At 39.5% G+C, this 12,266-nt stretch overlaps 1 protein-coding gene across 4 annotated transcripts in view; it reads left to right on the top strand.

Moving 5' to 3' along the window:
• The window catches only part of BLTP3A (bridge-like lipid transfer protein family member 3A), a 64,041-nt gene extending 52,016 nt beyond the window's left edge, over positions 1 to 12,025 (top strand). For 2 of the 4 annotated variants that reach the window (XM_074236492.1, XM_074236495.1), the window contains 12 exons: positions 2,172 to 2,342; positions 2,714 to 2,862; positions 3,491 to 3,632; positions 3,966 to 4,159; positions 4,586 to 6,045; positions 8,114 to 8,310; positions 8,884 to 9,035; positions 9,124 to 9,274; positions 10,013 to 10,260; positions 10,908 to 11,016; positions 11,144 to 11,250; positions 11,773 to 12,025. In XM_074236492.1, the coding sequence (XP_074092593.1) occupies positions 2,172 to 2,342; positions 2,714 to 2,862; positions 3,491 to 3,632; positions 3,966 to 4,159; positions 4,586 to 6,045; positions 8,114 to 8,310; positions 8,884 to 9,035; positions 9,124 to 9,274; positions 10,013 to 10,260; positions 10,908 to 11,016; positions 11,144 to 11,250; positions 11,773 to 11,898 (3,206 nt within the window). In that variant the 3' untranslated portion in view covers positions 11,899 to 12,025. The remainder of the gene's footprint in view (positions 1 to 2,171; positions 2,343 to 2,713; positions 2,863 to 3,490; positions 3,633 to 3,965; positions 4,160 to 4,585; positions 6,046 to 8,113; positions 8,311 to 8,883; positions 9,036 to 9,123; positions 9,275 to 10,012; positions 10,261 to 10,907; positions 11,017 to 11,143; positions 11,251 to 11,772) is intronic. The other 2 variants (XM_074236493.1, XM_074236494.1) reach the window with 2 other exon arrangements.
• Positions 12,026 to 12,266: the final 241 nt, after the last annotated feature.

Here is a 12,266-nt window from a genome sequence, read left to right as displayed (position 1 = left end):
TTACTCTGCCAAGGGAAGTAAAAAGATTACATAAGACATAGTCCTTGAGGTGGCTAGGTGGCGCAGTGGATAAAGCACTGGCCCTGGAGTCAGGAGTACCTGGGTTCAAATCCAGTCTCAGACACTTAATAATTACCTAGCTGTGTGGCTTTGGGCAAGCCACTTAACCCCATTTGCCTTGCAAAAACCTAAAAAAAAAAAAGTCCTTGATAGTACTTGGCTTCATGGATTTTATGTAAGGGGAGGTGACAAAAAAAGCACAGATAACTAAAATGTATAGTAATTCATGTTAAAGATATTAAAAAGATATAAAGAAATTATTATGTGAAATCTAAAGAGAAAGAACATTGTCTGCTGATAAGATCAGAAAAGATTTTCTGGAGTAGGTAGTACTCCTTTTGGGTTTCAAAGACTGGCTCAGGGATTTCTAGCAGTACAGTTAAGTAGAAGTTTGCATTTAACTTTCCCTTACCACTTCAAGAATAAGGAATACAGGGCGGCTAGGTGGCGCAGTGGATAGAGCACCAGCCCTGGAGTCAGTAGTACCTGAGTTCAAATCCAGCCCAAGACACTTAATAATTATTTAGCTGTGTGGCCTTGGGCAAGCCACTTTAACCCCATTGCCTTGCAAAAACCAAAAAAAAAAAAAAAAAAGAATAAGGAATGCATACAATTAATTTAAAGAATAACAAGAGAAAAAGAAATCCTATAAAACAAAAACAGCAAAAGCCTACACTGATATCTCCCTGCTAGTCTCTGTTTCCATGCAGTCTTTGCCCCTCACCTGATGCTATAACCTTCATGTAGGGGCAATTGCAAAAACAAAAGGAGTTTAAGTCTTAACAGGAGGTAGATGGTTGGTAGCCACAAGTGTTATAATCTCTTTGGATTCCTTGTTTCAGTCTTCACTTTGTGCACCTTTTACTTGATCTCTTTAGGAGGTAGTTACAGACTGTTCTACCCTTCAGATAGAACTACAGCAGTTAAGTCCCTGTAAGAAAAAAGACAAAGAAAGATCCCATACCAAGAATCTCAGTCATCATGGCTCCCCATTATACGCAATTAGATGGAACAGGGTGGAGTGTTGTTCTAAGTCAGGAGGACCTAAGTTCAAATGTAGCCTGGCAAATTTCCTAGCTGTGTGAATATTATTAATATAATAAGAAAAAAAAGCAAGTTTAAGCAACAGCAAAAGCAAACAAATTACATCTAAGCATAATTATTTTGTGAAGTTGAACATAATGATTCAGGAGGAAATAGACTTGACAACTAGAGAATCATGGAACAAATTACAGGAACTGATGCTGAGTGAAGGGAGCAGAACTAAGAGAACCTTGTACATATTAACAACAACATTGTGAGTTGATCAGCTTGGTGGATAAAGTTTCTCTCAGTTCAGAGAGAACTAGGAGAACTGATTATGGACAATGCTATCCCCATCCAAAGGAAGAAAAATAAAACAAAACCCCCCAAAACCCCTACAGAATCTGGATGAACACTACATTTTTTAACCTTTTTAAAAAATTTCTTTTTCTTATTTCTCTTCCTTCCTATCTCATGGTTTTCTTTCTTTTGCTTTAATTCTAATTCCTCATACTGAAAATGCCTAATCTTCAAACATGTTAAACACAAATGTATATGTACAATATTCACCTGACTGTTCACCACTGAAGCATGGGGTGTGGGAAGGGAGGATGGAAGGGCATTATATAACTTAAAAAGAAAGAAAACTAGAACAGAGCAGACTCTTTGAAAAACAAATAATAGGAAGAAAGATAAGAACAGATTCATAAGATGGTGCAAAATTGAATCAATGGATCTTGTAAACTGATAGGATATGAAAGATATAGGAAAAGAGAGTTAAAGATAACTTTGCTTATGTGCATAGAAAATACAATTGATTGATGCTACTGACTGAAATAGTGATGTTGGTTATGGAAGGTGGAAGGGAAGTAGTTGGTTTTTCCCAAGGCCCCAGTAGTGAGAAAGAATCTCATTTGACACCGTAAGGCAACTTGGGCACTTAATGGTTGCAAGGAGTGGGGGTGGCTAGGAGTGTTGGAGAACAGATTTTTGTACTGAGTCTATCTCATTAGCTTCAAAATAAAAGAAAATAAAGATTCCTTGACCTGGATGTTTTGTTGAAAGCTTCTTTCTCATCTGTTTTATAGGAGAGAATTGTAAGCACTGGGTAAGGTACTGTGAAGCCATGGAGACCCGAGGCCAGTGGGCTCAGAAGCTGGTGACAGAATTTCAAAGCAAGATAGAAAAATGGAATGAAGAGGCAGATCTGAAATCTTCCTTGCATCTGGGGACAGACTTATCTTTCCATAAGAAGTCAGGTGAGTTGTGAGGATAATTGCCTTAGCCTCTCTGTTTGCCTAGTGGAGATGGAGAAATGAGTTGTCTGATTCGATTTAGTATAACTGGAAAGTTACCTCCAAATTAATGCTCATAGAAGGATCACTAAAGCTTCATTCTTCTTCAAAGAAAGCTGTAATAGCTAAAAGAAGATTGCCATCACTTGCCTTGGTCTCCAGTGTAATGAGTTTTTTTTTTTTTTTTTGATACTTTGGTAGAGGTTTTCTCTTCCATGGCCAGGTTGAAAGTCTTCAGGATTTTAACTTCTTGGTGACATTTATCATTTTGGGTAAACTTATGACTCTCCCTTTTCCTCCAGTCTGTCCCCAAACTTCCTTTTGCTGTTTTGTAGAATCTTTCTCCAGTCCCCAGAAGACCCCCCTAGAGAAGAGCCCATTACGCAACTGCCAGGCTGTCCCCACTCCACTTTGGCCCCCTGCCTGGAACCGATTGCGCTCTAGTTGTTTGGTGGTACGTGTGGATGACCTGGATGTCCACCAGGTAAGGAGTGAGAAAGATCTGTGACATGGATGTTTCATTACCGGACACAGGGGAGGTCGCTGGAAGAGCCAGTACAAGGAAGACTTTGGGAGTTTAATGTTTTGCCTGTTTGGGAAAGTGGGTCTGCCTTTCTGAATCTTATTGCTAAATCTTATCCATTTTTAGGAATGATTTCCTTGTATACCATGCTGCTATGCATTTGCTGAAACAATGAATTGATTGAATAGACTAAACACTCAGCATTTGCTTTGGATTTGATTACATTGAACTATAATTGAAATAATGGAAAAATGATTTGCATATCATTCCTATGAGAGTATATCTAGGGGGCGGCTAGGTGGTGCAGTGGATAAAGCACCAGCCCTGGAGTCAGGAGTACCTGGGTTCAAATCCGGTCTCAGACACTTAATAATTACCTAGCCGTGTGGCCTTGGGCAAGCCACTTAACCCCATTTGCCTTGCAAAAAAAACTAAAAAAAAAAAGAGTATGTCTATAATATTGCTCTCTGTGGCAGACTCTTATCTTTCATAGACAAGGGTGGCAGTGATATTTACATTGTTTCCCAACCAAGCTGAGTTTTCTTTTGAATTTTTCTGTCAATATTAATAATAGCTACTGTTGGCTTAGGTTTCTACAGCTGGACAGCAAAGGAAGAAGCCATCCACTCTCCTTTCATGCAGTCGAAAACTCTGCAATCTTCCCACTCAGGTCTCTGCCATTCATATTGAATTTACAGAGTATTACTTCCCCGATAATCAGGAACTCCCAGGTAAGCAGTTCAACCTGAAGATGAGGGCTCATCCTCTAACAATAGACTAGTCCCTGTTTCCTTTTATTTCTTTTGTGTTTTGCCCTAGTCCTATTAGTGTTCTTATATTTTGTTTCTGCCCATTTATTAGAGTTATATCCTTTGTACACATTATATTGTTTTTCTGGCTGCAAATAATTGCATGAGTTAAGGTTTATTTCTGTATCTTGGGCTCTAACTTTGATAATCTTAAAGTGGATAGCCTCTTTTTTCTAATTTCAAATTGTATATTATCTTTAATGAATCATATCTGACCACATCTGTGTTGAAAGTTGTTTTTTTCCTGTTTTGCAGTTCCCTGTCCCAATCTCTACGTGCAGCTGAATGGCTTAACCTTCACACTTGATCCCATCAGTTTGCTCTGGGGGAACCTCTTCTTGCTGGATTTATATCGCAGCCTAGAACAGTTCAAGGCCATCTACAAACTTGAGAATTCAAAGCAGCAGGATGAACATGTGGATGTCCTTATGGATACCTTCCAGTTGAAGGTAGAAAGAAAAGTAAAATTTGGGTCCCTTAATTCTCAGCTACTGCTCCCCATTGACCACAGTTTCTGGGTTCTTTCTGGTCTGCTCACCTAATCAAATTGGCAATAGCATATTAGAAGAAGAGCTCAAGATTTGGGATTAGAGGATCTGAATTTAAATCTAGCGTCTGCTGTTATTAGTTGATCTTGGGCAAAATAGACACATCTGAGCCTAAGTTTCTTCATTTGTTAAATCAGGGGAAATGGACTAGTTGATCTTTAAAGTCTCTTTTAATTTTAGTAGTCCATTGACTATTTATAATTTTGGGAAACAAGTGAAAAAGCAAGGCCTTCTGGCAGCATGGTTAGTCTCTTTATAATTTAATCTTGCTGGGGGTTAAGGTGCCTAGATAGCCATTGTAAAATATATCTCACTCTCTTCCTGCAGTTGAACCTCCCTCTGGAGAAAAAAGACTTGGCTTCCTTGCATCGTCCCCAGTTCCTTGTTATCTCCACTTCTGGCATGACTGCCACTAATACACGCCATGCCCTGCATTGTAGTTGTACAGATCTCCAGAATATCTTTCGTAGCTTTGCTGCCACTGAGTTCTTTCATTCCAACTATTCTCATTTTCCGAAAGCCCCAGGTGGATTCAGCCTCCTTCACATGCTTTTCCTGCATCATGCCTTCCAAATGGACTCCCGTGCTCCCCAGTTCAGTACTCTCCTTCCTCAGAAAGATTTGGCTTCCCAGGACCTCTGGTCAATCTACTTCACCCAAATATCCCTGGACTTTGAAGGGACAGAGAACTTCAAAGGACATACATTGAATTTTGTGACTCCTTTCCCCTTATCTATTTGGATTTGTCTGCCTGTCTGCTGGCAGCAAGCCCAGGCACAAAAACTGCTATTGGTCCGAGAGGGAAAGATGAAGCCATCAGCCAGTTTTGGTAGTCCTGTCCAGCCCACGGTCCTTGTCCCAGAGTCTGGATCTCATCAGAGATCAAAGACAGAGTGTGATCTGAAGAGTCTTTCTGGACTTCCAGAAGTCATAAATGCTCTAAAAGAAGGGAATCGAGGTGTGGACAGCAAATGGTCCACAATGGAAATGGAGGCTACAGCAGATATCCATATGTTAATACACTCTTCTTCCCCTGTTCGAGTCAGGCTGAACCACTACCAGTACTTGGCTCTGCTCCGACTGCAAGAGGTACTTCAGAGTCTTCAGGAGCAGTTGTCTCAGGATACCCAAGCTATGACTGGGTCTTCTTTACCGCGCCAGACAGTTTGCATGGGGATACTTTTCCCTAGCACTGAGATAGCTTTACTCATGCACCCAGCCACTCCTACTGGAGAGGCTGGCTCTACAGGCTCAGAGACTACTAGCCTCATAGATTCAGAGCTCTCTCCTTCAGATGACAGGGAGCTGAAGTCTGATGCTTCCTCAGACAGGGGTCCATTAAGCCCAACAAAGGTTCTGGAAGACAATAGCATTGAAAATCTGAGCAGTTTACAGAACAGAACAGATCTTTCTCATAGTAATGGAGTACCTCAGGATCAAGACCCCTCTTTACATCTGAGAGACACAGCGCATGAAGAGGAGGTCCATAAATCAGTGGAATCCTCCCAGACTAAAAAATTAAGCAAAACCCAGGTATCTGGCACACTGCAACAGGTGGCGAGTAGGGACACAGTTTTGAGTAATCAGGGTGAATTGAACCCTGTAAAGAACATAGAGGAAGAGTTGGCCAGTGCTATACATTTAACCAAGGATGCAACCAAGGAGGCACTTCATGCTACCATGGGCCTTACTAAGGAAGCCATGTCATTGACCAAAGATGCCTTTAGCCTAGGCAGGGATCGGATGACCTCTACGATGCACAAAATGTTATTCCTTCCTTCAGCCAAGTGAGTATTTTTGTCTGCTTCCTATATGAGCCCACATGCCCCCTCCCTTTCCTCTAAATCTTAGGCTCCAGAACTACCTTTATGTGCACCTTTAAAACATGAAGCAACATATATGTCACACGGAAGGTTGAATAGTAGTACAGGGTAAGGGGTTAATTATTAGGCTACTCATGTTGTTAACTAATAGTAATGAACAGACTGCAAAACATATACTATTTAGAGAGCTTATCATTAGGACTACATTCACTTCTGTGAAGTAGGTGAAGCATGAGTGCTTTCTGCCTACAAAGGAGAACAAAGGTTACCTGTGCTTTATATTATTTCCTAGGGCAATTAGCTGGTATTTGGTTAGAACACCTACCCTGTGTGACCTTGGGCAAGTCACCTAGCCCTCATTGCCTTACATACAGAACTATTTTCAGTCATCCTGATTCATATCTGGCCACTGGACCTGGATGGATCTGGAGGAGAAAGTGGGACTGATGACTTAGCACAGTACCTCCTCACTCAAATACACTTCATGTGCTTGTCATTGCATCACCTTGTGATTCATTGATTCTTTAGGACATAAGTGATCTCTTCCCTCCTTTTAAACTTGAAAACTCTTTGTACCTCTCATAATATTGATTACATATCGTCTTCAGTTTTTCAGCAAATATTTGTTGAATTGACCATCCTAAATTTATAAATTTCACTCGGCAGATATTTGTTAGATGAATGATTGTTTCCTCTAGTACCACTCAATGCTGCAATACTGTCATTTGATAGGATACCTCTATAAGCCTTTCAGATTTTGAGGAGAACAATCCCAAATGTGAGGATTTAAAAAAGTTTATCAATATATTTATTTTTTTAATTTCCCAATTACAATATTTCATTTCTTTGTACATTTTGAGTTCTGAATCGTCTCCCTTCCTGCCTTCCAACTCTACAATAGAGAAACCCATCATTTGATATTTATTGTATGTGTATATAGATATATACATATAGATATAGATATATACATATACATGTACTTCCATATATTAGTTCCTTGTCTGACAATAGATAGCATTCTCCTTCATAAGTCCTTTGTAGGGGGCAGTTAGGTGGCACAGTGGATAAAGCACCAGCCCTGGAGCCAAGAAGAGACAGGAGTTCAAATCCAGACTCAGACACTTAATAATTGCCTAGCTGTGTGACCTTGAGCAAGTCACTTAATCCCATTGCCTTAAATCAAAAAAAAATTTTAAATAAATAAGTCCTCTGTAGTTGATTTCCAAATAGTTTAGCCATTCTCAGTTACTCTTCAAATGATATTGGTATTATTATATTCAACATTTTCTTGGTTTTTCTCATTTCATAATTATTTCATGCAAATCTTTGTTTTTCTAAAACTAACTTGTTTATTATTTCTTACAGTATATCACAATCTTATACTAAAGCTTATTTAGCCTTTCCTCAGTTGATGAGCACTTTTCAGTTCTTTGCCATCACAAAGAGATCTCCTATAAATATTTTAGAACATATAAGTTATTTTTCTTTTTCCTTGATCTCCTTAAGAAACAGATCAAATAGTGGTATTGCTGAGCAAAAGGAGGATCAGTTCACAGTTTCATCCACACTATATTCATGATATATTTCTTAAAATATTACAGACATTTATGGATATCCTTTCTCCCTCTCCCATTCCCTAATCTCTGTCTCCTCTAGATCTTGTGTAACAAAACAAAAAAAAAAGTTAAGTAAAACCAACATAGCATAACTGGCAACTTTTGTACCATTTTTATACCAAAAGTTCCTCACTATTCCTCTGTGGAAAGGAGAGGGAGGTATATATTCTCATTTCTTCTAAGAGGCTGAGACTAGCTAAAGGTATCAGAGATAATGAAAAAGGTAGTTTTCAGGTAGGATAAGAAAAATACATAAGTTCTGGGCTGGACAAGGTGAATTCAAGTTGTCAGCTATTGTAGAAAGTCTTGATCCAAGTTTTGTATCAGGTGATATATGAAGTCCAGTTCTTGACACTGTAGATGACTTTGGGAGGAATAAGTATATTGACTAGCCCTATATATGTTATTTTTGAAAGCAGGGACCCCATGGCCAAGATAGAGGAGGGAGGTACCTCAGCAAGTGGAGGAGCTGCCAAGCTTCGTTATTTCTCAATAAAGAGGACAGTGTCCCAACAGTCTCTTGATGGTGTCTCCCAAGATGGTGGTGGTCCTGAAGATAGGCTTTCGGTAGACAGTGATGGAAGTGATAGCTTTGTAATGCTTTTGGAATCTGGTAAGTAAAAACAGAATTTAGGGGAACCTTCAGGAATCTATGTATGTCCTCATTAGTGCTTATATTCATTTCTAGCAAATCATAGTATATGAATTCAAGATGGCAGGATTCAGGAATTAAAACTTAATAAAACAATTTTTCTTAACTTAAAAAATGGCAGGGGTGGCTAGGTGGTGTAGTGGATAAAGCACTGTCCCTGGAGTCAGGAGTACCTGGTTTCAAACCCGGTCTCAGACACTTAATAATTACCTAGCTGTGTGGCCTTGTGCAAGCCACTTAACCCTGTTTGCCTTGCAAAAACCTAAAAAAAACAAAAAACCAAAAACACCTTAAAAATGGCATATTTTAAACTTAGAATTAAAATTGAAATTACACCTCAGACTTTATCTTTACACCAATATAAATGTGTTTGTTGGTTAGTATTTTGTTGTCATTACTAAGGGATAATTTGAGATTTAGTGAGAGAAGACACTATCATTCAGTTATTTAGCAACTCAAGTAGAGTTTGGATTTTATCCTTTGTCTTCTGGGCCCCCCTGGATCACTTTCCAAATACTTAACTTTTTTGTACAGAATCTGGATTGGACTTAATACCTCCAGAACAATTCCTACCAATACTGGAGAGTGGTAATCAAGAGAGCCCCAGAATAAATGATGATGGCCTAATATCTCCAGAGGTGAATAGCTCAGTTTCACCTAGCAAGAGAGACTCTATTCTTCAGCCGGTTAGTTGTCCTTCATTTCTTCTTCAAGGGTAAGGAATAGACCATTAGCATTGGTTGCAACAAGTCTCAGTCCTTGATCTTTTTACAGGTGTCAGTTCTGGTCCTAAGGGTAAACCATGTAGCTCTTGGTATTGAAACACGAGATCAGGACCTCACTGTGGCTCTGCAGGCAGAGGAACTAACCCTCCAGCAGCTGGGCATTGTGAGACTGTGGCAGTTTCTGCATGAGCAGTGCCCAGGTAAGTGGTGACTCATGTTCTAAGGTACATGGTAGAATTTGACTGGTGGGTGATTAGCCCATTTTTCTTATGAAATGAGTTAGAACAAAGGACATTTGAATAGTTTCTAATTCTGAAATTAATCCATTTCTCTGATATTCATGTTTCTATCTGCAAAATTGAAATAAGAGAGCCTACTCTGGCTACCTTTTAGGGTGATTATATCAAATGAGTTAATGAATATGAAATCCAAATTACTCTATCATTGTATGTACACTGTGATATCTTTTCTTATGGAAGGTGTGTTTCCAGAGCCTTCTAGAGGGGAGGTGTCTTTTTAGCTGGAAAATGATGGTATCTTTCTGTGGCCAAAACATATCTGTATTTTTAATGGGCTTCCAATTTCATTCCTTATCATGTTGTTCTTTTACCTTGAAGATTAGAACACACATCAGGTATAGGCTCGTCTTAGTCTGCATTTCTGTTGTCATCTGCATCTATACTCTCAACTTCTTCAGCATCTAGGATCCATCCCTAAATATTCATTTTCCCTTTAAAAAAAGGAAACTTAAACATGTAGGATAAGTGAGGATATGTTGGTTTCTCTTGGATATGTTTGTATTGATGAGGAAACCAAAATTCTGAGAAAGAGATCTTATTAGCAAAAGGTAGCAAAAGGTTCTGTATTTTAAGTATTGCTCCCACATTACTATTTCTTGAGGATAGGATGAATGATTTGCTTTCTGTGTTCCCTACCAGAGTCCCCAGCTCTGAATACTAGCCAGACCAAGCCAGCTGTGGGCCTCCGATTCGAATTGGGACCATGTGCAGCTGTTCACTCTCCCCTGGCTACAAAGAATGGTTTCCTTCACCTCTTGCTACGTGGTGGCAGTCTGGAATTGTTTACTTCAGTACTCTCTGGCCTGGGGCCCTTCTTGGAGGATGAAGAGATTCCTGTAATTATCCCAATGCAAATTGAACTCTTGAACATGAATGTTACCTTGAAGGTGAGGGATAACTTCTCATTTTCTTTGGCTCTGGGGGCCTTTGTTGATCACAGGCCTAAATGATTCAACCCAGAGATCCTTAGCCAGGTAGTGTAGTGATTTCCACAATCTTCCTCAGGTATCATATAGTACTGTATTGTCTAGTAAGTATACTTTTCATGTAATATTACATATTATAACTATCCCTGTTTTGGTGTCTTATATCCCTGCTAGACTTTAAGCTTCGTGAAGGTAGGGACCATGACTTAAAACTTTTTGTTTTTCTCAATGATTCTGTGATTTTCAGAGAAAGTGCTTAATACATATTTGTTGAGTGAATGAGAATGGGCTGTGTGAGAAATTTGTCTGGTAGTGGAAGTTAAGGCTTAAGATTCACCAAATCTCCTTTCTTTGGCAAAGCACCCTGGCCTTCAGAATCAAAAAACTTTGTTTTTCATTCTAGCTGTCACTAATTTGTTGTGTGACCTTCTGTAAACTAAGGGAGAATCATTCCTGCCCCTTATATAAATGAGAATGTTGTAAGAAATTTATACATGTGAAAGCTCAAGCTTCATGGGAAGAAGATGCTCCAGAGGGTCAAGGCAGAATTATCTAGCCTATCAGGACCTGACTGGGGACATCAGATGGTTGTTTTTCCCCTTCTATAGGATGATACCCCCCCAATTTACCCCACATCCCCAGGACCTGTCCCTGTCATTCTGACCTTGGAGCATATTGTGGTGAAGCGGGATGATGATGGTGTCTTCCACATAGTAGGTAAGTGGATCCTGATTCCTTCTTGGGCATGCCTTCCCCCTCTCGTTTTTTTTTAACTTTTAAAAACTTGGGAATCTACTTACTTAGAGGGCACAGTTGACAATGAACCATTGCTTTTTTTATCCAGCTGCCACGCAGGACAAGTCATCATCAGAAAGACCTCAGCATGAGAAAAAGCAACACTCAGAGGAACAGGTGGTTGGATTCCCAACAGAAATGCTCCTTGGACAGCAGGTAAAGAGCTGGTTAAGTAGAATGTGTCCTCCACAAACTCATAGGTATCTTTAATCTAGGCAATAAAGTCTTCTGAGACTAGGGAGCATTGCTTTGGTGGTTTGAGCTCCTCTCATCTGCTAACAACAGCTCCAAAGAGAACTAAGTAACACATAGTCACATTCATTCAGGTGAATGGTTGCTGATTACATATTTCAGTTGTTATTCTGGATGTACTGATATATAGTCTCTGAGGGGTTTAAGTCTTGGCATATAAATCCTAATTTAAACTATTTTGGTCTGATTTATTTCCTTGGGATGAATTATAGTAATGTTGAAGAGAATTCATGATCATAAAACAATATCCATAAGATCATAGATTTAAAGTTAGGAAAAAACCTTAGTGATCATTGCTTTTTTTTTTACTGATGAAGAAACTGAAGTTCAGTGACTTGCCCAAGCCAGGATTTGAATCCAGGCCCAATGTCTACAAATCAAATCTTCTTTCAATTATACCATAACCTTCGATTTCTTGTTACTTAGGTGAAGGAGCTGGCAACCCTACAAAAGGAACTTTTAGTTACAAAGCAGGCATTAGCCTGTGCCAACAAAGACAAAGAGAAGCTTCTACAAGAAATCAGAAAGTACAATCCTCTGTTCCAGCTTTGACAGCAGTAACACCAGCTGCCTCTGCCCACAGGAAAGACCACCAGCAGCAGCAGAAAGAAGAAAGCTCCATTAGAATGTTAAACATGGCTATTTGATTACACAGGAGATGAGAGCAGAAATTCTTGAATTTGCCCCTTTGGAGAATGTCTCATTCTTGCTAGCTGTTCTAACCAAAGACAGGGGCAGCTACACCCAGCCCTAGGGCTGTGGGAAATTTTGTGTGTGGTTCTCACTGTTCCAGTGCTATTCAAAACCTGTCTAAAGTTTCATTTTCCCAATAGGCTGGAATCTTTCAGTGTGTAGGACCATTTCACCTCCTTACAAAAATACTTGCTTACTCCCTACCATGAGTTTGTATAAGGGAGAAG

The sequence above is a fragment of the Macrotis lagotis genome, chromosome 5 (genome assembly GCF_037893015.1).
Source record: "Macrotis lagotis isolate mMagLag1 chromosome 5, bilby.v1.9.chrom.fasta, whole genome shotgun sequence".
NCBI lineage: Eukaryota > Metazoa > Chordata > Mammalia > Peramelemorphia > Peramelidae > Macrotis > Macrotis lagotis.
The sequence above is the reverse complement of the archived record's forward strand: the minus strand, read 5'-3'. Positions and strand labels throughout refer to the sequence as shown.